Raw genomic sequence first — 26954 nt, 5'->3', positions numbered from 1 at the left:
GTGGCTCCATTTTCCTTGTTTTAGATTTTGTACCCACCAGATAACCTCTTAGATAAATGGGGTATCCTGGATAATAATATGACTATCCCTTCACTGTCAATAAGTAAATATTTGACTTAATGTTTTGTTTTGTTTTTTGTGGCAGAGACAGAGAGAGAGGGACAGATAGACAGGAAGGGAGAGAGATGAGAAACATCAATTATTTGTTGCAGCTCCTTAGTTGTCCATTGATTTCTCATATGTGCTTTGACCAGGGGGCTACAGCAGACTGAGTGAACCCTTGCTCAAACCAGTGACCTTGGGTCCAAGCTGGTGAGCTTTGCTCAAACCAGATGAGCCCTTGCTCAAGCTGGTGACCTCGGGATCTCGAACCTGGGTTCTCCACATCCCAGTCTGATGCTCTATCCACTACGCCACCGCCTGGTCAGGCTGCCTTAATGTTTTTAAAAAATTTTATTTAGAAAATTAAATTTAACGGGTGACATTGATCAGTAAGAATACATAGGTTTCAGGTAAACATTTCTATAGTGTATATTTGAACTGTTGATTATGGTTGATTATGTTATATATCCATCACCTGAAATCAAATCATTTTCTGTCACTGTATATTTGTCCCTCTTTATGTCCCACCCCACACCCCAACTTATATGTTATTTTTTGAAAATAAACAATTAAAAATGTAACATCAGCCTTTTATAAATTGGTTAGTATAAATTAAGCCTAACCGGTTCTATGTATGCAAAATAAAAAGTATTTTTTTGAACTATAGAGCTGAGGGTGATATTCAGGAATAAGTCTTCTTGTAGAAGGCAGGGAGGGGTCAGTCTTAATTCTTGTAAACCCAGTTCCTGGCACATGGTCAGTGCTTAATTTAATGTATTAATGAAACTCATTGAATTTTAGAGATGGTAGCTACAGACCTCTAGAGAGAACCACTGTAGGTATTTTATGGCTCTACTAGTAAATTTATTCTCCTGTCAGAAGAGCAGTTCTACCTTTTCTTTAACTCAGCAAAAACAGTTCATTAACTGATGAAAATAGAATCCTATTAACAAGCCAGAGACTATAAAGGCAAATAAAAGGTGTATGTGTCTGTTAGGAAAAAGGGAACAGAGACTCTGTTTCATTGTTTATTTTTTAAATAATTAAAATTTTAATTTTATTTTTTAGACCTTATTGCAATATGCAAGCAACAAGAATGCATCTGAACATATGGTGTATCTTCTGGAGGTATATCGACTTGCCATCCAAAGCTTTGCCAGTGCACGCCCGTATTTAACTACTGAATGTGAAGATGTCCTATTAGTGCTTGGCAGATTAGTACTGTAAGTTTAAGAACTTAAATTACTCTTAACATAGTATTTTTTTTGTTTTAATGTTTGCCTCACTTCTAGTTATTGTGGGATCACTTTATTCAAAGCACCTTTAGAATCATACCTTTGCATGAAATTTCCTTTGCTCTGAGCCTTTCCACTCTGGTTCCCAGGAGATCAAGTACCAGCCAAGCAACATAACCCAATTGTCTCTAGTCTCTTTTCTTACCCAGGCGTAGAATCCAAAAATGATAGTTTTTTGCTTTGTCCTCAAGTCTAGATCAGTTCAAGTGACAGAGTGTCTGGAGACTGTTTTGGGCTTAGGGGAACACTTTGAGGAAGGGGGAAACATTATGAGTTCTACAATTCAGTTATATTGTTGAAACTAAGAATTTTGCTAGTAGAAAATGTCAGGGTCAAGTATAAGATTTCCACTGTATGAGTCCATGGTAATTTAGCTGCTGTTTTAATATTTGACTACCTAGTAGTAGACAAAATTACACCTCTAATTTTTATTTCCAAACTGATAAACTACAGCAACTATTTAGTTTTTATCTGGGGAATCACTTTGGTTCAGCCTACTGATTGTTGGGATAACTTCTAGTCTGGGTGGTCCATTTTATTTTCCTCTGGCCTCACCTGTTTTCCCTATTCTCTAAAACCCCAAATCCTTTAATACCATAGCTTTTATGAAACAACATTTCTGGTTTTATAATCCCATTATTCCTCCTAATAAATCTATTTCCTATATTATATACTAACCTAAGGGACAGAGTAACATTCTGCAAGATTTTAGAGAGGTGTTGGTTTATGGGTATTTTGAGTTGATCTATATTCTAATTGTTATTCATTTTCTTTTTTAAATTCTTCATTATTTTTTCTGGCTATTGGTTGTGGTAAAAAGTAGAAAACTTTTTTTCCCCTTGCTTGATTTGTTAGAGGTAAAGAACAATTTATTATCCTGGTCGGTTGACTCAGTGATAGTGTTGACCCAGTGTGTGGATGTCCTGGGTTTGATTCCTGGTCAGGGCACACAGGAGAGGTGACCATCTGCTTCTCCTCCCCTCCCTGTCCTCCTCCTCCCACTCTCTCCTCCCTCCTCCTCATCCCCTTCTGCAACCAGTGACTCAGTTATTTAGAGTGTGAAGGCCCAGAGCCAGATGGGCCCAACCGCTGAGGATGGCTCTGTGGAGCCTCTGCCTCAGGTGCTAAAAATATCTCAGTTGTGAACATTGGCATCAGATGGGCAGAGCATTGGCCCTAGACGGGGGTTGCTGGATGGATCCCGGTTGAGGAGCATGCGGGAGTCTATCTCCCCTCCTTTCACTTAGAAAAGAAAAAAGAATGGCCTTGCTGATATTTCAACTTCTGTGCAAGTGACAAGAATGTATATAGATGACGGTTACCTGTATTTATCACTTTATCAGCTGAATTGACAGGAACATGAGCTCCTGTTTTTGTCTTCTAAAATCAGAATGTTTCCTGTATGGGCACCCTCCTCTCACCCTAAATAACTAAATCTGCTTGGTATATGATTTATAGACTGTTTATATTCTTACTAAGTGTATTAAATAACAATGTAATTATAAAGCCTCTTGATTTTTCTGCTTTCTAAAGTTGAAAAGCCAAGGAAACAATATTGAAGAAAATTTTAAGCATAAAAAAACAAATTTAAAACTTTAAAGAAATGTAAAATGTACATTCAGTGTCAGTGTCATACTGTTGATAATGACCATACCCCCTTTTATATACTGACTTACTTATATTTTAGGAGTTGTTTTGAATTGCTGCTTTCAGTGTCTGAAAGTGAACTGCCTCATGAAGTCTGGGTACTCTTTCTTCAGTCTCTACAGGTGAGTTCATTTGGGCTGAAAAATAGTCTCTTTTAGGAATCCAAGATACCGAATTAATTTCTCCCAGCAAACTAAATTTGGAAACTTGGAACAAAACCAATTTCATTATACATTCTTATTAAGTTTGTGAAATGAGAGTTTCAGATGAAGGAGGTGTATTTAAAAATTGTTTTTTTCATATGGTTTTGTTAGCCTTTGTATAGGTTAGAATCAACAAAGAAGTTTTCATAACTTGGGGAAAGTTTTATACAGAATAAAGCCATTAGACCAGGGGTCTCAAACTCGCGGCCCGCCCACCAATTTTGTGCGGCCAGCAGACTGGCCCACAGATTAATCCACGAAGTTTGATTAGTCTGCGGGCCGCACAAAATTGGTGGGCAGGCCGCACAGCTGCGAGTTTGAGACCCCTGCATTAGACTGACCTGTGGTGGCGCAGTGAATAAAGTGACGACCTGAAATGCTGAGGTCGCCAGTTCAAAACCTTGGGCTTGCTTGGTCAAGGCACATATGGGAGTTTATGCTTCCTGCTCCTCCCCTCTTCTCTCTCTTTCTCTCTCTCCCCTCTCTAAAATGAATAAATAAAATCTTTAAAAAAAAGAATAAAGCCATCAAAAATGTAAAATTGTGTATGGTTATAAGGTAGCAGTATTTGGATCATTCGTAGTGCACTTACCTAGTAACGTTCTAATACTTCAGGCATTATGTCAAGCAGTATAAGTCAAAATAGTCGTAAATTCTATTCGTGTATTTTCCTTACAGGAGAAAATTCTATTCATGTATTTTACTTACAGGAAAGCTATACTGTCTCATATTGGCTTAATTATCAGCATTCTGAGGGTTAGTAGATGAGAAAGTAACAAGCTGGGGAGGGGGAAAGTAAGGTAGGAACAAAAGCAAGTGCATACCAGCAACAGGAGGCACATTTGCTTGCTACTGGTAGAGATGGAAAAACTAGTTTTAAAAACAGACATAATAGCTTGACCAGCGGTGGTGCAGTGGATGGAGCATCGACCTGGGACACTGAGGACTCAGATTCAAAATCCCAAGGTCTCTGGCTAAAGCACGGGTTTATCCAGCTTGAGTGCGGGATTGCTGGCTTGAGTGTGGGATCATAGACATGATCCCAAGGTCGTTGGCTTGAGCAAGGGGTCACTCACTCTGCTGGAGCCCTCCTCCTCTGGTCAGGGCATGTATAAGAAAGCAATCAATGAACAACAGAGGTGCCAAATTGATGTTTCTCATCTCTCTCCCTTCTTGTCTGTCTGTCTGTCATACACACAACCCCAAAATAGACATAAGTAATACTAGCTATCATTTATTTATTATCATTAATTATGTGCCAAACACCACTCTACATGTTTTGTATATATATTTTAATCAGGTTACAAACCTGATAATCATTTTGACCATTTGACCCTCCATTTACAGATGGGAATACAGGCATAGAAAGTTTAATTAATTAGTTTGCCCGAAGTTACACCCAGAGTTATACCCAGAGGCTTCTTTTTTTTTTAGCTATATTTTTAATTTTAATTTTTAAAATTTATTATTTTTTACAGAGACAGAGAGTGAGTCAGAGAGAGGGATAGACATGGACGGAGAGAGATGAGAAGCATCAATCATCAGTTTTTCGTTGCAACACCCTAGTTGTTCATTGATTGCTTTCTCATATGTGCCTTGACCGCGGGCCTTCAGCAGACCGAGTAACCCCTTGCTGGAGCCAGCGACCTTGGGTTCAAGCTGGTGGGCTTTTGCTCAAACCAGATGAGTCCATGCTCAAGCTGGCGACCTCGGGGTTTCGAACCTGGGTCCTCTGCATCCCAGTCCGACATTCTATCCACTGCATCACTGCCTGGTCAGGCCCCAGAGGTTTCTTAACTGTTTCCTTCATGACCAGACTCCATACTAGCTTGGACTTGTTCATGTAGGCACAAGTAGAGATTTGCATATTAACAGAAACACTTCATTAGGGTCTGGAAATTTCCTTTCTGGGATATATAACCCTAAATAAAATAATGTTAATCTTTTTTTTTCTTTGGGAAGAAGTTTCTTTGTCATGTTCTTGGACTATTTTTATCCCTGTACTGTGGTACTGATTTCTCACATAATCATACAGCTGCTAAAGTAATCTTTCATGCATAGTGCATTGATTTTGTTACTCTGTTTCAAGGCGTGTCAGTAGTTTTGTCCTGGCATACGACATTCTAGAAGGGCAAATCTACTTACTCTTTTTAGGTCTGTTATTATTTTTTATTAGTATCATTTGCAGAGACAATGTTCTTAATGTTTCATTATTTTTCTCTTAGATAGCTAGCCTGAATAAAAAATTTCTTTTTATCCCCCATCTGAGTTAGGTTCTTATCTCATATATATATATATATATATATATATATATATATATATATTTATTTATTTATTTATTTTTTGAGAGGGAGATAGGAAGTGAGAAAGAGGGGGAGGAGAGAGATGAGAAGTATCAACTTGTAGTTGCTTCACTTTAGTTGTTTGTTGATACCTTCTCATATGTGCCTTGACTGGGTAGGGGATCCTAAAGCTGAGCCAGTGACCCCTTGCTCAGGCCAGCAACCATGGGGTCATGTCTGTGATCTCACGCTCAAGCTGGTGACTTCAGGGTTTCAAACCTGTGTCCTCAGCGTCCCAGTCTGACACTCTATCCACTGTGCCACTGCCTGGTCAGATGAGAAGTATCAGTTCTTCTTTGCAGCACTTCAGTTCATTGATTGCTTTTTCATATGTGCCTTGACCAGGGGGCTACAGCAGACTAAGTGACCCCTTGCTCAAGCCTGCGACCTTTGGGCTCAAGCCAGCAACCATGGGGTCATGTCTGTGATCCCATGCTCAAGCCAGTGACCCCACATGCAAGCTGGTGAGCACAAGCTGGTGAGCCCACGCTCAAACCGTAGACCTTGGGTTTCAAACCTGGGTCCTCTGTTTCCCAGTCCATCGCTTTATCCATTGCATCACCGCCTGGTCAGGCTGTTTGTGAAATTTTTAAACTTTAATTTTTCAAAGGAATATCTTGCTATAAATAGAAGCTTGTGTTCCTTGAGAATTTCAGCAGTCTAAAATAAGGGAAAACAAGTTAAATATTTAAAATATGGGAACAACAATAATTCTCACTAGTAAGAGAAGATGAGATGTATACTTAATCATTTATGGCAAGTTAAATTTCTGACCCCTTTCCCCCCACTCTTTGTGTATATAAGTATTTTAAAGAACAAACATTTGGCAGTTATAGTGTGTGTGTGTCAGAGAGACAGAGAGGGACAGACAGGAAGAGAGAGAGAGAGGAGAAGCATCAATTCTTCATTGCGGCTCCTTAGTCTCCTTAGTTTTCATCGATTGCTTTCTCATATGTGCTTTGACTGGGGGACTACAGCAGAGCGAGTGACCTCTTGCTCAAGCCAGTGACCTTGGGCTTTAAGCCAGTGACCATGGGGTCATGTCTATGATCCCATGCTCAAGCCAGCGATTCCACGCTCAAGCCGGATGAGCTTGTGCTCAAGCCAGTGACTTCCAGGTTTTGAACCTGGTTCTGCATGTCCCTGTTCAGTGTTCTATCCATTGTGCCACTGCCTGGTCAGGCCGTTTGTTTTCTGAAGAAATATAAAGATAGATGATAACTTAGACTTTCCACGATATTTTACATAGAACTATCATTTGATAGAATAATTTAAAAAAGTATATAACAATTGGTGTCATTAAGTAATACTTATATTCAAAGGAATAGGTTGTTTTTGTGACTACTACAGAATCCTTGAAAGGAGAGCTGTACCATTGGCCGTACAATAATTTTTTTTTAATAAATTTTTATTTTAATGGGGTGACATCAATAAATCAGGGTACATACATTCAAAGAAAACATTTCCAGGTTATCTTGTCATTTAGTTCTGTTGCATACCCATCACCCGAAGAGAGATCGTCCTCCGCCACCCTCCATCCAGTTCTCTCTGTACCCCTCCCCCTCCCCCTCTCCCTCCTTCCCTCCCCCCCCTAACCACCACACTCCCGTCCATGCCTCTTAGTTTCGCTTCTATGTCCCACCAATGTATGGAATCCTGCAGTTCCTGTTTTTTTCTGATTCGCCCATTTCACCCCACACAATGCTACCAAGACTCCACCATTCCGCTGCAAGTGATCTGATGTCATCATTTCTCCTAGCTGAATAGTATACCATGGTGTATATGTGCCCCATCTTCTTCATCCAGTCCTCTATTTTTTTTTACAGTGATTAAAAGCCTTTAAGCAAACTCTTGGCCAATACAGCAAGAATCCCTAAAAGAGTAGTGTCCTTAACATGTTCACCAAGTCCAAGTTGGCCCCATCACCATGCCAAATCCCTGAAAAATGCAACCCAACCACAGTTCAGTCTGTTAGGAGCTGTCACAGGGAGCAGGAGTCCAGGAAAGTTCCCCACAGGAAAAGTCCGCATGGCACTGGAATTGTTGTCACCATTCTATACTTTGCAGCTCATGTCCAAGTCCCAATGACTGCTGCTTCTAGCTGGTAATGATTCAGGTAGACTGGAAAAAGCCATTTGCAGCATGCATGGATATGGAGCTTCTGTTCTCCTCTTCCTGGAGAGTTGAGACCAGGTTGCTTTTCCCTGGAGCTCTGTGACTGTGGCCTGGTAAAGAGAACCTTGGGATACACTAAGCTGGGTGGCAAAGGTAAATTCATAATATAAGTTGGCAAAAGGAGGAAAGAGAGCTCTAAATTAGGAGTAGGTCCCAGCCTGAAATATGAGTGGGGCATTGAGGTAGGAGGGATAAAGGAAACACTATATATTAAGCAAAGCAGCAGAACATAGGACTATCAACACCCACAACAGAGATCTTTGAGGGAAGAATAAAAAACCTGACTATTCAGGCAAAACATAGTTAAGTGGCCTTTGTGCGAATGAGATCAGTTTCCCTGCTTCTTGGAAGAAATACCCTAGGCTCGTCCACAGTGTCATAGATGGGGCCGACGGCCCTGGGCACCTTCAGCCTTCAGTGGCAAACCCCAGCTTTCTGGGCAAGGTTAGGTCATAGGTGGCTGGAGCAGGGCTGGAAGAGACTGAACCCTCCCTTAGAGGAGCGAGGGGGAAGCCCACCTTCCAGTGTCCCTGTTTCCTCACAGCAGAGGCGTGTAAGCCTGGCAGGCTTTAGCTCAGTGACCTTCCTTTCCACTATTGAAGCAGGACCCAGATGGCATCCTATGAGACCCCTTTGGGGCGTTGGAGCCTTTAAGGGTGTATCCTAAAAGCTGGTAGTTCCCCTGATCTCTATTGGGCTTTTTCTGCCTCTTGGTATCTTAAAAGCCATTCTCAGAAGATCTCGCTGAGGGGTTTGAGGATCCCCATCCACCTTTTTCAATCTTTTTCATATATCTGGAGCTATTTGGAAAAAAGAACAGTGTTATTAGCTAGATCTAATAAAGACGGTAGTAGTTTGCAGGCGAAAAAGATTTGGTGTCTCCTGTTCATCAGCATTCAAAAGAAATGTAAATTTTTATTTTTTTTTTTAAGTAAAAAGCATGATATGGTAGACCTGTCGGAGTCATTGGCCTGGTGTGCAGGATTCCCGGGTTCAATTCCTGGCCAGAGCACCCAGGAGAAACACCCATCTACCTCTCCACCCCTCCCCCTCTCCTTCCTCTTAGTCTCTCTCCTCCCGCCCGCAGCCAAGGCTCCACCGGAGCAAAGCCACCCTGGGCACTAAGGATAGCCCCATGGCCTCGGCCGTACAATAATTTGTAATGTAGGGATGCAAATTGAATTGTGATAATTTTACTTAAAGGGAATTCAGGAAAGATGTTTTAAAGGTACCCTTTTACTTGGTGAAAACACCCTAGTTTCATTTAAAAAGAGCAGCACCAGAATTTCACAAAGCTTTTTTTTTTTTAAGATTTTATTCATTATAGAGAGGGGGGAGAGAAGGGGGGAGGAGCAGGAAGCATCAACTCCCATATGTGCCTTGACCAGGCAAGCCCAGGGTTTTGAACCAGCAACCTCAGCATTTCCAGATTGACACTTTATCCACTCTGCCACCACAGGTCAGGCCACAAAACTTTAAGGATAGTTTTTCCCCCAAGATATAGGTCCGTTCATAGACATTCAGATATATTTAAAAGGCAATATTACTGTCTATATTGCTTGTTCACCTGTTTTCTGGATGTATCTTTTTGTTTTAGGAGTCACATGATGCATTATTGGAATTTGGAAATAATAACCTACAAATATTGGTTCATGTTACCAAGGAAGGGGTGTGGAAAAATCCAGTTCTTCTTAAAATTTTGTCTCAACAGCCAGTAGAAACAGAAGAAGGTAAGCCTTAAAACTTACTGACTATATTGAAGGAAGACTTAGTTTAAAATTAAAATTACCGTATTTCCCCATATATAAGACACACCCTTTGTTGAAAAATTTGGGGTCTAAATACTGGGCGTCTTATACAGTGGTTGTAGATTTTTTTACTTGCATTTCTCGCTTTTTGTCTTTGCACTCATTGTTTCGGACTTGTTACCGGTATATTACGGTAGGTTATGCTTTGCCACATTCTGCCCAGAAATGGCTCAGAAAAGATTTTTGTACAGTGCTGAATTCAAGTTAAAAGCGATCCAGTTTGCAAAAATGAATGGAAATTGTACTGTTGAACGTAAGTTTGGTCCTCCTCCAACTGAGAAATCAATCCAACACTGGCTACGGGAAAAAGAAACCCTACTGAAAACGCCGCAGCAGAGGCAAGTCAGCAAAATGGCCTGATTTAGAGAGGGAACTGAAGATATGAATTGAAAAGCAAAGGGCAGTTGGAATTCCTGGGTCCACAAAGATGGTTCAGCATGAGACAAGAACAATTGCTGATGAAAAAGAAGTTACTGATTTTAAAAGAGGACACAATTCAGGTGCTTCAGGTTCATGAAACAGAATGGACTAAGCGTGTGTACATGCATGAGACTTACCAAAAGATGCCTGAAAGCTATGAGCAGACGGTTCTTGTATTTCATCGTTTTGTCATTCAATGTCAGAAGACATATCAGTTTGAGTTGGGACAGATTGCAAATATGGATGAAGTTCCCCTTCAATTTGATGTCTAAAGTAACAGAACTATTGATAAGAAGGGGGTGAAAACTATAACTGCACAAGTGGACATGAAAAGAGCCATTATACAGTTGTTCTAGCTTGTTGTGCTGTCAGAACCAAGCTGCTTCCTATGCTGATTTTCAAATGCAGAACAGTGCCAAAAGAAGGCATTCCTCAAGGACTGACTGTCCATGTTCATGACAAGGGTTGGATGGATCAGGATGGAATGAAGATCTGGTTTGAGAAAGTTTGGAGGAGACCAGGTGGGCTCTTATGCAAACCTGCCCTATTGGTGCTTGATCAGTTCAGAGCACACATAACAAAAAACACAAAGGAGATTGCTGCAGAGCAAAAAACAAAATTTGCTGTCATACTTGGAGGCTTGACATTCCAGCTCCAACCACTTGATGTCAATATTAGCAAACCCTTCAAAGCTGTCATGAGAGCCAAATGGATCCAATGGATGAAGTCTTCTGGGGACAATTTGACACCAGCAGGAAAAGTGAAGAAACCAACTATAGGACAAGTTTTGTACCTGGGTGAAAAGATCTTGGGATAATATCAAGATTGAGATCATTGTCAAGTCATTTAAGAAGTGTGGCATTTCAAATGCCATAGATGGAACTGAGGACAAGACAGTATATGAAGATAGTGACTCGTCATCAGACACAGATGAGGGCAAGCTAATGGATGGGAGTTTTGACAGTGATGAGTTATATGAATTTTATAATGAATAAAACTTGAGCTCAATAACTTCATGTAATAACATTTTTTTTTTCCTGTTTTTAAATTTCAGGCCCTAAAATTAAGGTGCATCTTATACATGGGAGCACCTTTTACATGGGGAAATACAGTAATGGGTCAAAATTTTGTGTTTTATCTTTATTTATATCCCCAGTCATTCTGTTCCCCCTGGAATAGTTAAAACTAACCATTAATATTTCATGTTTTTCCTAAGGATTCTTTCATTTTTTAGGTAGTGTTTTAAGTATCCTTTTGCACTTATTTAAAAATGTTGCTTTGAATAACAGTATTCACACAAAGTTCTGTGATAAAAATGATTACCAGCTTTTAGACTTAGGTGTATAGTAGATAGAGCCTTGCTCATATTTTGTTCACTGGTTATTATAGCTGAGGACCATGAAAAAAATTTCTATTTTATTTTAAACTTGAGAATTACTGGAATTTAATATTTTTAGATATATGCATTTTTATTTGCAGTATTGTCAGCTTAAGACCAGAAAAATTTTGTATTTAAGTAGCTTGAGCATTTTAGACACACACAGGTTTCTCATGTTGTGATATCATTTGTAAGTTAATGGAAAATTTAAAGGATCACATTCTGTTAAGTATGTTTCTGGAATAAAAATGAGTTTCAGAACAATTTTTATTTACACTTCTGAAATATAGTTAATTTAGGTCTTAGTACGGGTCATTTGAATGTTAGTGCCTTAAAATATCCCAGTTTCTATTCATTTACCAAATTTGACAACCTGCTATATAGATGTTATTTGGGTTTTTCTGCATAGTGAGGAGATTATCAGTCAGGGTACTTAGATTTTCTCTTGGTCCTTTTCCTCTGATGATTCTGCCTATCAGTTACACTGAGAAAAAAAAAAGGAGACCTACATACCTTAAGGAATTAGTCTGAGAACCACAGTATAAGTGGTGGGCAGCCTGTGACCTGCCTGCTTTCTCAGTTGACCCATACCCTAATTTCAGGTCAAAAGGTTAGAAACCTAACTTTACAGCTCAATTGCCCTTGCAGGCTAGTACTGACATTTGACTATTGGAAAGCAGTGACTATCATCTCATTGATTGTCTTCTGGTCAGTAACATAGTAGTCAGAAGCATAAAAATTGCATTTTTAAACCTCCAAGGAACTCAGTAAATGCTTTTCAGTTTAGTTTTTTGAATTAAAAAAAAAAACTTTTAAGATTTTTATTATTTCTTCCTTGAATTCTTGAATTTTGCCTCCCCCCAAAAACTTTATTGTCCTCCCCCAAAGTTTAAGTACTAAGTACCAGTTGTTGACAATTCTGCCTGCATGATCAGCAGGGAAATGAAGGGGTTTCTCCAACCTAGATTCCAGCCCAGCTACTGAAGGCCTAGCCACCCCAGCAGCCTACCACAGAAGGTGGAAATGGTAAGAACAAGTCCAGCCAAACCCCACAGAAGGTTCCCAGCCTGAGGCCCAACATCCACAAAACTACCTCTCCTGTCAGTGATGATGGCAGCAGCTAGAAGTTGGGTAGCCCCAGAGACCTCAAACCCCATCAGTAAGTGGGACCCTCCCACCACTGAACTGAAGTGATTCCAACTCAAGGTCACCCAGTTACTGCCATCCTGTATCTGCCAGGTTTCCAACTATCTTGTACCCTATAATTTATGACATCAAAGCACAGGCTGTTCCTCCTTTTCCTTGAAACTCAGGCGTGCCAAAGCAATAGCCTTCTGCTTTCTTCTCTCCCCTCTACCAACAGTTGAATGAAGGACAGGTCCATCCTTGTCGTGGAGAGGCACCAACTCTTTTTCCTGACTCAGGCAGAGAAGGAACCACCCAGCTCTTACTTCCCTCTGGTGGTTTAATTTTTGTCGCCCCCCCCATCCCTTACTATTTTATTTTATTATTTATTCTTTCTTTCTTTCTTTCTTTCTTTCTTTCTTTCTTTCTTTCTTTCTTTCTTTCTTTCTTTTCTTTCTTTCTTTCTTTCTGAAGCTGGAAACGGGGAGAGACAGTCAGACAGACTCCCGCATGCGCCCGACCGGGATCCACCCGGCACGCCCACCAGGGGCGAAGCTGCCTACCAGGGGGCGTCGCTCTGCCGCGACCAGAGCCACTCTAGCGCCTGGGGCAGAGGCCAAGGAGCCATCCCCAGCGCCCGGGCCATCTTTGCTCCAATGGAGCCTTGGCTGTGGGAGGGGAGAGAGAGACAGAGAGGAAGGAGGGGGGTGGGGGGTGGAGAAGCAAAAGGGCGCTTCTCCTATGTGCCCTGGCCGGGAATCGAACCCGGGTCCCCTGCACGTCAGGCCGACGCTCTACCGCTGAGCCAACCGGCCAGGGCCCCTTACTATTTTATTAATTGTCATGTGCCACCTGAGTCTGCAATAAAAACAAAAAGTCATTCCTCATTGGGGAAAAAAAGTTGTTTTTTAACTGGACCCTATATGTTATTTTTTTACATGATGAATTAGGTAAAAGGTAAGCTCATGATGTTTGCAGCTTACTTTTAAATGGTTCAGAAAAAAGAAAAACTAGGTAAAGAAATACACCATAACTAGTTCAGTCATTGAATCTAGATGGATACATGATTAAAATTTTTTTTTTTGTATTAAAATGTTTGGGGGTAAAAAAAAAGGATCACAATTGGGAGTGAGACTCTCAGTACGTATACATTTTCAATATTAAAGTGTATGAATGAGCCTGACCAGGTGGTGACGCATTGGGTAGAGCATCAGACTGGGATGCGGAGGACCCAGGTTCGAGACCCCGAGGTTGCCAATTTGAGCGTGGGCTCATCTGGCTTGAGCAAAAAGCTTGCCAGCTTGGACCCAAGGTCGCTGGCTCAAGCAAGGGGTTACTCAGTCTGCTGAAGGCCCGCGGTCAAGGCACATATGAGAAACCAATCAATGAACAACTAAGGTGTTGCAACGAAAAACTAATGATTGATGCTTCTCATCTCTCTCTGTTCCTGTCTGTCTGTCCCTATCCATCCCTCTCTGACTCTCTCTGTCCCTGTAAAAAAAAAAAAAAAAAGCATAAAGTGTATGAATGGATTTACTTTTACAAAATAAAGTTAAAGGTTGATTTTAACAAATTAAAATGATTTTTTTTTTAATAAAAAATTTTTCCGAAGCTGGAAACGGGGAGGCAGTCAGACAGACTCTCGCATGTGTCCAACCGGGATCCACCCGGCATGCCCACCAGGGGGCGATGCTCTACCCATCTGGGGCATTGCTCTGCTGCAACCAGAGCCATTCTAGCGCCTGAGGCAGAGGCCACAGAGCCATCCTCAGTGCCCGGGCCAACTTTGCTCCAGTGGAGCCTTGGCTGTGGGAGGGGAAGAAAAAGACAGAGAGGAAGGAGAGGGGGAGGGGTAGAGAAGCAGATGGGCGCTTCTCCTGTGTGCCCTGGCCAGGAATCGAACCCGGGACTCCCACACGCCAGGCCGACGCTCTACCACTGAGCCAACCGGCCAGGGCTAAAATGATTTTTAAAATGTAAGATTGATCTGTTTTAAACTTGATATAGTAGTTTAACTGTGGTTGTAATATATTGAGTAAAATAGTTTTACCTCATAGAAATAATAGCTGTGATTTATAGAGTGCTTGTTATGTGATGGGCACTGTATTAATGCTTTCCTTATTTCATTAATCCATAAAACAGGTGAGAGTTTATACATGCCCAAGGCCACAAGAGTTAAAATTGTGAGGGCAGACTGTGAGCCTAGGTGAGGAGATGAAAGGTTTTTGAATGAGGAATGATAACCATCCAGTTGCTAAATACATGGTTTTATTAAACATGTCTCAAGGCATTGTGTTTAGTGCTGTAGGGAATATAAAAGTTAACAAGACATGGTATTCACAAATTTTTGATAGTGTAATAAGAGGTGTATCAGAGACAAAAAGCAACTAGTATTAAGCATTTACTCTGTGCCTGCTCTGTGCTAAGTCTTATCTGCCGTACTAGTATTTCATTTATGATTCTTTCATCTTTGTGAGGTGGATATAACTGACCATTTAACAGATGAAGAAACCTTAGGCTCAGAGAAGTCAATTAATTTGGCCTCCATTCACACAGCTAGTATGTCTCAGAGTCATGATTCAGCCTCAGATCAGTGATTCCAAAACCTGAGATTTTTTTTTTTTTTTTTTTACAGGGACAGAGAGAGAGAGAGAGAGATAGGGACAGACAGACAGGAACTGAGAGATGAGAAGCATCAATCATCAGTTTTTCGTTGCGACACCTTAGTTGTTCATTGATTGCTTTCTCATATGTGCCTTGACCATGGGCCGTCAGCAGACTGAGTAACCCCTTGCTCAAGCCAGCGACCTTGGGTCCAAGCTGGTGAGCTTTTTGCTCAAGCCAGATGAGCCTGCGCTCAAGCTGGCGGTCTCAGGGTCTCAAACCTGGGTTCTCCACATCCCAGTCTGATGCTCTATCCACTGCACCACCACCTGGTCAGGCCAAAACCTGAGATCTTAACAGTTGTATATTGTAAGCCTTTATTACTGTACTTAAAGAGAAATATAAGTGTGAACAAAGTAAATGTGGAAAATTAGAAGGGGGTGGTTTGTGTAGATAACATACCTGTTCTCAGGTGTGGGATTTGTGAAAATGTTTACAACTTGGTAGGGTAGATAAATCGAGTACAGTAGGATATAGGCCTGAAAGATGTGACAGGAAATAATATGGAGGAACCATGTAGATTGGAGAGAATTTTAAAAAGGATTGCTAGGGTACAACTAAGTCGATTTCCTTGAGGAAAGGAGCTGGCAAAGAAGAATAATGCCAAGATTTCATTTCTGTCTGATTGAGAGAATATCGTTACTGAAACAGAAGTTAGGAATGAGGAGCTATTTGAGTGGGAGGTATGATTACAAGTTCTTTTGTGGAATTTAGGGCCTGTGGTACTAAATTGGAAAAGTTTAAATGAAAATGATCCGTTTTCTGTCCATGCTTTTTGACCTTGACTACATATTAGATATCTGTGGAATTTGAAACCAAAACACACATCCACTCCTGAGGTCCAGCCTCCACTTGCTAAATTAAAATCTCCAAAGTTGAAGCACTGCATCCAGACCTTTTTGAAGTGCCACAGGAAGTAGGCACCTTCCACCTATAAGTGTGGGAGTATAAATGGGTACAACCTCTGTAGATCAGTTTGGCAGCAGTTCTACTCCTAGCAGTTTTTTCCATAGATATAGTCAGGCATGTGTGGAATGGCCTATGTACAGGCTATAAATTGTAGCATCATTGAGGATTGCTAAAGATTGGAAACAAGTTGCACATATCAGTAGGGGATTGGTTAAATCAATGACAGTACATCCACACTGTGGAATGCTATTCAGTTGTTAAAAGTATTGTGGTAGCTCTAAATGTACAATGATGATAGAATGATGTATATGATATATTAAGTGGGGAAAAAAATGTTCATACTCAGAATTTATTTATTTAATTATTTTTGTGACAGAGAGTCAGAGATAGGGACAGACAGGAAAGGAAAGAAATGAGAAGCATCAATTCTTTGTTGCAGCACCTTAGTTGTTCATTGATTGCTTTCTCATATGTGCCTTGACCAGGGATTACAGCAGCCCAGTGACCTTTGGCTTTAGCTGGTGAGCCTTGCTCAAACCAGATGAGCCTGCACTGAAGCTGGCAACCTCGGAGTCTCGAACCTGGGTCCTCTGTGTCCCAGTCCGACGCTTTATCCTCTGCACCACTGCCTGGTCAGGCCATACTCAGAATATTTTGAAGTATAAACAAGAAATTGGAAACAGTTGTTGTTTCTTGGGGAGGGAGACTAGGGGATGGAGTCAGGGTAGAAGAAGACAGTTTTTAAACACCACCTTTTGTATGGCTTATGAGTTTTGTGTTGTGTATATATGGTATTACCTTAAAAAGGAATTTTTAAAAACCTACAGTTGATTCTGATATATGGTTAAGATTGGGCCTGCAGTTTATCTTTTCCCCTCCCCCCTCCCTGGTTTATTTTATCTTAATGATTTCTACTTCATATGTGGCCTATGGACATAGCAGTATGGGTATCACTTGAGAGGCTTGTTAGAAAAGCAGAATCTCAGGTCCCATCCCAGACCTCCTGAATTGGAATCTGCATTTTAATAAGATTCCCCAGGTAATTCAGAAGGCACGTTGAGCTTTGAGGAACACTATTTTAGATAAGCCACTTAAAGCAGTTTGCCTGTTGACCACATCTTGACATGCAACATTCCCACTTATGTTCTTCAAATAAAAGTATGTAAATTGATGCTACACACTTGCCACACACACTGTTCAGAAATTGAGGGCTTGTCCAGAAGGCGGTGCAAATCAGTGCTCAGGTGCTAAATATTCAGTACTGCTCTGCAGCATTTTCCAAAGTGTGTACTAAACCAGGAATATGTATTTTACATTGCACTAATAATATGTGTAAAAGGGTTCTCTGGTCAAATCAGTTTGGGAAACATTGGACTAAATAAAAGTGGACAGTTTTATTTATTGCAGGACTGTTCAGAGATTTGACCAAGGAATCCTTTTTTTTTCTAGGACTATCTCTCAGGTCTTTTGGTCGGTGGAACACACTTTGAGAAATGCCTGGTTTAGAGGAAAGAGCACCACCGGCTTTGGAATTTTTGGCAAGTTACCTAATTTCTCTGAATGTTAATTTTTCTAACTTTATACTGGGGATGATAATACTTGCCTTGGTGGTGGTGTGAGGAATAAGTGAGAGGTATATAAAAACACTCAGCTTAAAGCTTGGTACCTCATAAGTGTAAGTTGCAGTTGTTAATATGACATGTTACTTCTTTTTCTTGCACTTATGCTTGTAGTTCATTTCACTACTTCTTGCTGTCCTGATAAAATGAGGAAGGAGGTCAAGCAATTTGATGAAATGTTAGTAGCTTTATTAAAGTGTTTGGTGTTCCAAATAAAAATACTAGGTAATGTGGGAAGCATTAGCAAAATTATTTTATTTTGCTCTCTGCTCTATTAGATGAGTAATGAGACCAGATTGAACTTCCCAGTTATAGCAACTGAGTTTTTTATTCACTAAAAACACACGACATCAAATGATATTAATTTCATCTTAACAACCCTGGCATGTTATATGGTATGTTATCAAACTGTTTTATATTTTCTTTTTTTTTCCTAGTTAATAAATTGATTGCAGAAGAAGGACCATTTTTTCTGCAAATGCGAATAAAACATTTGTTGAAATCTAACTGCGTCCCCCAGGCTACTGCTTTATCAAAACTATGTGCAGAATCTAAAGAGATTTCAAATGTGTCATCTTTTCAGCAAGCCTATATCACATGTTTATGTTCCGTTCTCCCTAATGAAGATGCTATTAAGGAGGTGAGTAATGCAAATAACTGCTGTTGTCATTCACATTTGCTATAAGTTTTAGTAGGATTTGATAAATGTTGCATGGCAAGATGAAAACCAAGACTTTTTTTCCTCCAGGCACTGAAAAGTACTGTTTTAATTGTATATTTAACTGTTCAACAGACTGACTATAAAGTCACATTGTAGGTAGATGTGAAAAGTAGATAATTAAAGAATGTGCAGTGTATTTTTGTGCTTGGGTAATGGTTTGCTTTGAAATCTTTAAATATGAAAATTGTTTTTTCATAAAGTAATGTTTTTTCTATGTTTGGGAAATGCAGAAATTATTAATACTGGTATCAAGGGATAAACTAAAGAGAATGGCACTTATCTTTAGCTTAAATTACTTAATACATTGAACTGTAAGCAGAGAAATGTAGAACTTTAGAACACATGAATAAATTTTGAACAATGACTAAGTAGACAAACTGGATACCATGGAAAATAATAAACTGATTGAATATTTTTTAAACTGTTTTATCAGTCAGAGTGTGTTCTTTTTTAAAAATCTGAATCATTGTTTTTCTTAGAAAAGTTAAAATTAGTTTTCTTTAATATTTTTTTTTAACGAGAGGTAGAGGGAGGGACAGACAGACAGGAAGGGGGAGAGATGAGAAACACCAATTCTTTGCTGTGGCGCCTTAGTTGTTGTTCACTGATTGCTTTCTCATATGGGTCTTGACGGTGGGAGGCCCCAGCTGAGCCCATGACCCCTTGCTCAAGCCAGTGAACTTGGGCTTCATGCCAGTGACCATGGGATCATGTCTATGATCCCACACTCAAGCCAGCGACTCCACGCTCAAGCTGGTGAGCCTGTGATCAAAATGGATGAGCCAACAACCTCGGGGTTTGAATCTGGGTCCTCAGTGTCCTAGGCCGACATTGTATCCACTGTGCCATCGCCTGGTCAGTCTCTAATATTTTGTGATACATTATACAGAGAAAAAATAAGGAATTCCTAGGCTGTAATTCATCACCTACCTTCTCTTGCTTGCCATTCAGATCTGACATGGATTCTAATTTTACCTCTACACTGAACTTTAATCTTACTAAATGTAGAAACCGTAGGGATCTGGATCTATGCTGTAGTAATTCTTCATCTTTTATGACAGTTTCAACTATATTCTACTATTCAAATGCAAGTCTATCTTTCCACTTTACACCCTTTAATATAAAGACTCCACCAGGACCAGCAATCTATAAATCCTGTCACCTTTTCACTCTTTCTCATCCTGAACATGTTTTCACTTCCCTCCTCACTTTTCCATAGTCAGTCATTGTTATCACTCCCTAACATACACCCCTCAGTTCCTCTGCTGGACTCTCCCTTAATTGAACTTATTTGACTAACCATTATCCTAATTATCCTTCAATTTCCGCCAACTCTGTATCTTAACCTGCAGCAATGGTGCCAAACTTGTGTGGAGAAACACGTGCCAACTAATTTTAGTTGAAATCACACACTATTTTTTTAGCCCATTCATTCTCTCACTCTGTTAGATTACTCTCATACATTTTCTTTCTCTTCAAACCTATACTACAATTTGTGTCCCATGTCACTCTGTTTATGAGCTTTCTCCCTTTTTCTCGGAGGGAATTGAGACAGTTGTAAGATAATTTTCATAAGCTCCTTCCATGACATCTATTCACCTGCCTGCATCTGTGCACATATACAGCTTCTCTTCTGTTACTAAAGATAGATAATAAACCATGTCTGTTCTCCCAGCTTAGGTCAGTTCCCTTGTCTGTATCAGATCCCATCTGCTGTTCTCTCTCAAGCGTGATGCTATAGCAGTTCCCCTTTTCTCAACTGCATACTCAGTTTGAACCTCTGCTGTAACCATTGCACCAGGATTTATGTTGTTCTTTTTTCCATCTTTAAAAAAGAAATACTGAGATCATACTTCCTCTTCCAGCTACCACCCCATTTCTCTCCTGGCCTTTCAGGGTGATTTCTTGAACTAATTGTCTAAATTTACTGTTTAACATTTTCCTCCTTGAACACATTCTAATATGGCATTCACCCCTGCCAGTCTGCCACACTACTAAGTCCAGTGAAGAGTTGACTTTTCATCTTTTATAAATTATTTTTTATTAATTTAATTTGTTCTGTTTACATAGTTACAAGTGTTCCCCCGAATATATCTCCCCACCCCGTGTTCTCCTTGGTACCCTCTTTGCCCCTTCCCCCCACCGCCTTTCCCCCTTCCCTCCATGATTTACTATCCTGCCCTCTATCTTTCTGTGTTATGTGTATATACTTTCCCTAATGTCTTTCCTTTTGTTGATCTCCTCCTCTCATCCCCTTTCCCCCTGAACTCTTTTTTTTCTTTTTCTTTCTTTTTTAACAGAGTCAGAGAGAGGGATAGATAGGGACAGACAGGAATGGAGAGAGATGAGAAGCATCAATTATTAGTTTTTTGTTGCAACACCTTAGTTGTTCATTGATTGCTTTCTCATATGTGCCTTGACCATGAAGTTACAGCAGACCGAGTAACCCCTTGCTCAAGCTAGTGACTTTGGGTACAAAGCTGGTGAACTTTGCTCAAACCAGATGAGCCCGCACACAGGCTGGCAACCTTGGGGTCTCAAACCTGGGTCCTCCGCATCCCAGTCTGATGCTCTGTCCACTGTGCACTGTCTGCTCAGGCTCCCTCTGGACTCTTTAAATACCCTTCTCTGCCTCTTCCATTCCTCAGTTCACATTGTTCGTTGGATTCCTCATATGAGTGAGGTCATATGATATTTTTCTTTCTCTGCCTGGCTTATTTTGCTTAGCATAATAAATTCCATGTCCATCCATGTTGTCACAAAGGGTAAGATTTCCTTTTTTATGGCTGCGTAGTATTCCATTGTGCATATGTACCACAGCTTTTTAATCCACTTGTCCACTGATGGACACTTAGGCTGTTTCCAGATCTTGGTTAATGTAAACAATGCTGCAATAGGGCCTTGATATGATTTCAATCTTCTTAAATTTATTAAGATTTGCTTTGTGTCCTAATGTGGTCTATCCTAGAGAATGTACTGTGAGCACTTGAAAAGAATATATACTCTGCTGCTTTGGGGTGAAAGGTTCTGAAGATACCTATTAAATTCAGTTGATCTAGTGCAGGGGTCTCAAACTCGTGGGCCGCCGAACAATTTTGTGCGGCCCGCAGACTAATCCACGAAGTTCAAAATATTTGGATAAAATTAAGTAAGCCTAGGGGCCTACTTGTATTTTTCATTTCTCTAGCATCCTAACTAGATATTAGCCTAGTTAACAGCAGTTGTGATGCGAACTACAGTTTCTGGTCGTTTTGTGACACTGAGTAAACTGCATGTACGATTGTGCTTGTTGTACTGATTTTTTTTGTTTTCAACTGCAGTGAGAAAAGTGTTGCGTAACAGTTGCCTTTTGTAGACCTAGTGCGCCCGCTGAACGGCTGTGATCTTGCTCTGCGGCCCACATGCTGAGTTGAGTTTGAGACCCCTGATCTAGTGTGTCATTTAAGGCCGCTGTTTCTTTGTTAATTTTCTCTCTGGAGGTTCTATCCATTGATATTAGTGGGGTATTAAAATCCCCTATTATTATATATAGTATTGCTGTTGATTTCGCCCTTTTTGTCCATCAAAATCTGTTTTATATATTTAGATGCTCCTATATTAGGCGCATATATATTTAGAATAGTTATATCTTCCTGTTGCAGTGCTCCTTTTATCATTATGTAGTGACCTTTGTCTCTTACTATAGCCTTTGTTGTAAGTTTATTTTGTCAGATACTAGTATTTTTACCCCAGCCTTTTTTTTCTTTCCGTTTGTGTGATTTTTTTTTTTTTTTTTTTTTTTTTGTATTTTTCCGAAGCTGGAAACAGGGAGAGACAGTTAGACAGACTCCCACATGCGCCCAACCGGGATCCACCCGGCACGCCCACCAGGGGCCACGCTCTGCCCACCAGGGGGCGATGCTCTGCCCCTCCGGGGCGTCGCTCTGCCGCGACCAGAGCCACTCTAGCGCCTGGGGCAGAGGCCAAGGAGCCATCCCCAGCGCCCGGGCCATCTTTGCTCCAATGGAGCCTTGGCTGTGGGAGGGGAAGAGAGAGACAGAGAGGAAGGAGGGGGTGGGGGTGGAGAAGCAAATGGGCGCTTCTCCTGTGTGCCCTGGCCGGGAATCGAACCCGGGTCCCCCACACGCCAGGCCGACGCTCTACCGCTGAGCCAACCGGCCAGGGCCTGTGTGAAATATCTTTTTCCATCTCTTTACTCTCAGTCTATATGTATCTTTAGTTCTGAGGTGGGTCTCTTGTAGACAACATATGTATGGGCCCTGTTTTTTTTGTTTTTGTTTTTTTTACAGAGACAGAGAGTGAGTCAGAGAGAGGGATAGGGACAGACAGACAGGAACAGAGAAAGATGAGAAGCATCAATCATTAGTTTTTCATTGTGCATTGCAACACCTTAGTTGTTCATTGATTGCTTTCTCATATGTGCCTTGACCATGGGCCTTCAGCAGACCGAGTAACCCCTTGCTGGAGCCAGCGACCTTGGGTTCAAGCTGGTGGGCTTTTGCTCAAACCAGATGAGCCCGCACTCAACCTGGTGACCTCGGGGTCTCGAACCTGGGTCTTCCGCATCCCAGTCCGACGCTCTATCCACTGCACCACTACCTGGTCAGGCTACCCTATGTCTTTTGATTGGAGCATTTAATCCATTTACATTTAAGGTTATTATTGATAATGTAGTTGTTTATTGTCATTTTATTCTTTAAATCTATAATCTTCTTTTTCTTGATTTATTTTTTCCATTGCTCTTTATACAACAAGCCCCTTAATATTTCCTGCAGTACTGGTTTGGTTGTAATGAATTCCTTGAGTTTTTTGTTTTTTGTCTGGGAAGCTTTTTATTTCTCCTTCAATTTTAAACAATAATCTTGCTGGATAAAGAAGTCTTGGTTGTAGGCTCTTGTTTTGCATTACTTTGAATATTTCTTGCCATTCTCTTCTGGCCTCAAGTGTTTCTGTTGAAAAGTCGAATGTCATCCTTATGGGGGCTCCTTTATAGGTAATTGACTTCTTTTCTCTTGCTGATTTTAGTATTTTTTCTTTATCTTTTAACTTTAGTATTTTAATTATAATGTGTCTTGATGTTGACCTCCTTGTGTTCTTCTTTAATGGAACTTTCTGTGCTTCTTGAACTTGTGTGATTTTTTTTCTTCATCAATTTAGGAAAGTTTTCAGCTGTGATCCTACAAACAGGTTCTCTATCCCTTGTTCTTTCTTTATTATGAGAATGTTATTTCTCTTCATATTGTCACCGAGTTCTCTTATCGTTTCCTCAGACTTTTGAGCCTCTTTTCTTTTTGCTGCTCTGTTTCTGCGTTTTTATTTATCTTGACCTCTAATTTGCTGATTCGATTCTTTGCTTTATCCAGCCTGCTGTTGATTCCTTCTGGTGTAGCTTCATTTCTGATAGTGTAATTGTCATTTCTGATTGATTCTTTTTTATGATTTCAGTGTCCTTTTTGGTGCTTGCAATTTCTTTATTTAGGTGCTCATTAAGTCCATCCATTGTAGCTCTGAGATCCTTAAGCATCCTACCAATCATTATTTTAAACTCTACATCCGGTAATTTGGTTACTTCCATCTCATTCAGTTCTTTTTGGGGGGATTTCTCTTGTTGATTTATACGGATTACATTGCTCTGTCTTCTATTTTTTCTGTGTGCGGTTTGCAAGTTTGTTGGGGTGTGGGTCTGAGGTTGGTATATGGAGTGCTGCTCCTCCTCCAGGTCTTTATTTCTTAGCCTCTGCTGGTTGCTCAGATTTTAATTCTCCTTAATCAGTAGAGCCACTTAAAAGTCTTAATTTTCCTGCTGTTTGTTTATTGAGCCCAGCAGGGAGCTTCTGTGTTTAGGACGGGATGGAGGGGAGTAGGCATATCTTGTTCTTTGGCCCCAGTTGAAACTCTGTCCAGGAATGCGGTGGATGTGATCCTCTGAGAACCAGAAGGTGTGGTCTGCCCAGTTACTCTCCGTGGGCACGGCACAGTCTCCATATCAGAAGACGGAGGTGGCCTGACCTGTGGTGGCGCAGTGGGATAAAGCGTTGACCTAAAACACTGAGGTTGCTGGTTCAAAACCTTGGGCTTGCCTGGTCAAGGCACATATGGGAGCTGATGCTTCCTGCTCTTCCCCCTTCTCTCTCTCTCTTTCTCACTCCTCTCTCTCTAAAAATCAATAAATAAAATATTAAAAAAAAAAAGGGCGGAGCCCTGGCCGGTTGGCTCAGCAGTAGAGCGTCGGCCTAGCGTGCGGAGTATCCGGGTTCGATTCCCGGCCAGGGCACACAGGAGAAGCGCCCATTTGCTTCTCCACCTCTCCGCCGCGCTTTCCTCTCTGTCTCTCTCTTCCCCTCCCGCAGCCAAGGCTCCATTGGAGCAAAGATGGCCCGGGCGCTGGGGATGGCTCTGTGGCCTCTGCCTCAGGCGCTGGAGTGGCTCTGGTCGCAACATGGCGACGCCCAGGATGGGCAGAGCATCGCCCCATGGTGGGCGTGCCGGGTGGATCCCGGTCAGGCGCATGCGGGAGTCTGTCTGACTGTCTCTCCCTGTTTCCAGCTTCAGAGAAATGCAAAAAAAAAAAAAAAAAAAAGGAGGTGTAGCTTAGGTCTCCCCGGAAACCTGAGTCACTGCCCCTCCCCTTTACTTCCTCCTTTCCTAAGGGCCTTTCGCTCTGATTGGAGCTGGAGATCTTTTTGGAGGTGGGTCAACTGGCTCCACACTAGGCTTGTGCTGGACAGAGGGAGCGACCCTCCCCCCAGCTATGGCCAGCTCAGCACTGGAGAATGACTCAGCTCAGGTATTCTTCCTGTCACTTTTTGTGTCCTGGTGCCTTGATCTCTCTGCTTTCCTCCTGTAAGACCAGTCCTCTCAGCCCTCCTTGCCCGCAGAGCCCCAGGCAAGTGGCTGTGAGTGATATTTTCTGCGCTGGCCCTTTAAGGCTGCAATTTCTTTGCCAGCTATTTCCTGCAGACAGAAATCCTGCTCTTCTTCCCACTCAATGCTCTCAGGCTGTCTTCTACCCTCTTTGGGTTTCTAGGCTGGGGCTCCAGTCCTGGGACTGAGGACCTCTGCCTCTCAGAGTCTCTCTCCCCTATATGAGAAACCCTCTGGACCCTCAACCGTCCCTCTCCTGGGAGCAGGGGAGCCCCCACCATGTCCCCGCACTTCCTACCAGGTTCAGTGTGGTTTCTTCTGTGCTCCTTGGTTTTTAGTCCTGTTCTTTTAGTCCAAAGTTGGTTTTTGACAATGATTGTTCTTAAATTAATTTGTAATCCAGTTTGTTCCCATGAGGTGGCAGTTTGTACGTCTGCCTTTTCTGCTGCCATCTTGGAATCTGCTCTCACTTTTCATTTTAAATCTATCTTCGTAACCATGCTTTTTAAACTTTTAACAGCTTTTCCATTTAGTTCTAGGTTACCACACTCTTGGTTTTCTGTCTACCTGATTGTTGCTTTTTCTCAGTTCTGCCTTTACTCTAGGACTCTATTTTTGAATGTTCTCTCTTTTCTGTCTATTATTATTATTCCCTCGGTAATCTCATCTAGACTCATGATGGTAAGTATCAACTATAGTCAAAATCACAAATGTTTTATTTCCAGCCCAGTTCTTTCCTCTGAACTCCAGACTCATATATCCAAATACCTAATTATTATCTTTACTTGTATGGCTAATAGCATCTCAAACTTAACATGCCTGTAACTAAGCTCCTGATATCCCTGATATCCCTTTTATGCACTTCCTTTTGAGTGCAATCATTTGTCTTCCAACTATAATCTCAGTGTTGGAGGAGGGGAATGGGTAGTGAATAACCAGCTACTATTTTTTTGAGACCTTACTATGGGTTAGGCAGTAGGCTAAGTGCTTTGTATACATTGTTACATTTAATCCTCACAACAACTCTTTGGCAGCTCCATTTTATTGCTGAGGAAATTGAGGCTCAGATTAAGTAACATGTGCATGGTTACAAAGCTTAAAGTGCTAATACTGAGATTCAAACCTGAGTTTGGTATATTATATTAAAGATATGGGATATTAAATATTGTCTTAGCTGTTATATATCTAAGGGTTTTATATACCAAGTGCTGCCTTAGGCATTATGGATACAGATATGAAATCAGAGGTCTCCAAATTGGTGTACTTGCTTTCACTCTTACTCCCTACATTGTATTCTCCACAAAAGTAGCCAGAATAATCTCTTAGTTAAGTCAGGCTATGTCACTCCCTTGGTTATAACCATTTGACATCTTTCCACCTTTAAGAGGATAAATCCAGAAGTCTTTTTATTCTATGTGACTTGGCTCCTGACTACTTCTGTAACCATTTCTGACTGTATCTTACACAATTTAATGATCACTTCTCTCCAACCACCTTGTTTATGCTGTTCTTTGAACAAGCCAAACATATTTCTGCCTTAGAGCTTTATACTTAATATTTCCTCTACCTGGAATAATGCCCTTCTACACAATTATTTATTTATTCTTTTTGTGTGTGTGTGTGACAGAGAGAGGAACAGATAGGGACAGACAGACAGGAGGGAAGAGAGAGGTAAGAAGCAT

General features: G+C 41.0%; 1 protein-coding gene across 1 annotated transcript in view; it reads left to right on the top strand.

The window, feature by feature from the left end:
• The window catches only part of RLF (RLF zinc finger), a 94846-nt gene that overhangs the window by 33897 nt on the left and 33995 nt on the right, over positions 1-26954 (top strand). The window contains exons 2-5 of the mRNA XM_066269522.1: positions 1171-1325; positions 3085-3166; positions 9362-9494; positions 18125-18327. Coding sequence (XP_066125619.1) covers positions 1171-1325; positions 3085-3166; positions 9362-9494; positions 18125-18327 — 573 coding nt within the window. The remainder of the gene's footprint in view (positions 1-1170; positions 1326-3084; positions 3167-9361; positions 9495-18124; positions 18328-26954) is intronic.

Source organism: Saccopteryx bilineata, chromosome 3 (assembly GCF_036850765.1).
Source record: "Saccopteryx bilineata isolate mSacBil1 chromosome 3, mSacBil1_pri_phased_curated, whole genome shotgun sequence".
Lineage (NCBI taxonomy): Eukaryota > Metazoa > Chordata > Mammalia > Chiroptera > Emballonuridae > Saccopteryx > Saccopteryx bilineata.
The sequence above is the reverse complement of the archived record's forward strand: the minus strand, read 5'-3'. Positions and strand labels throughout refer to the sequence as shown.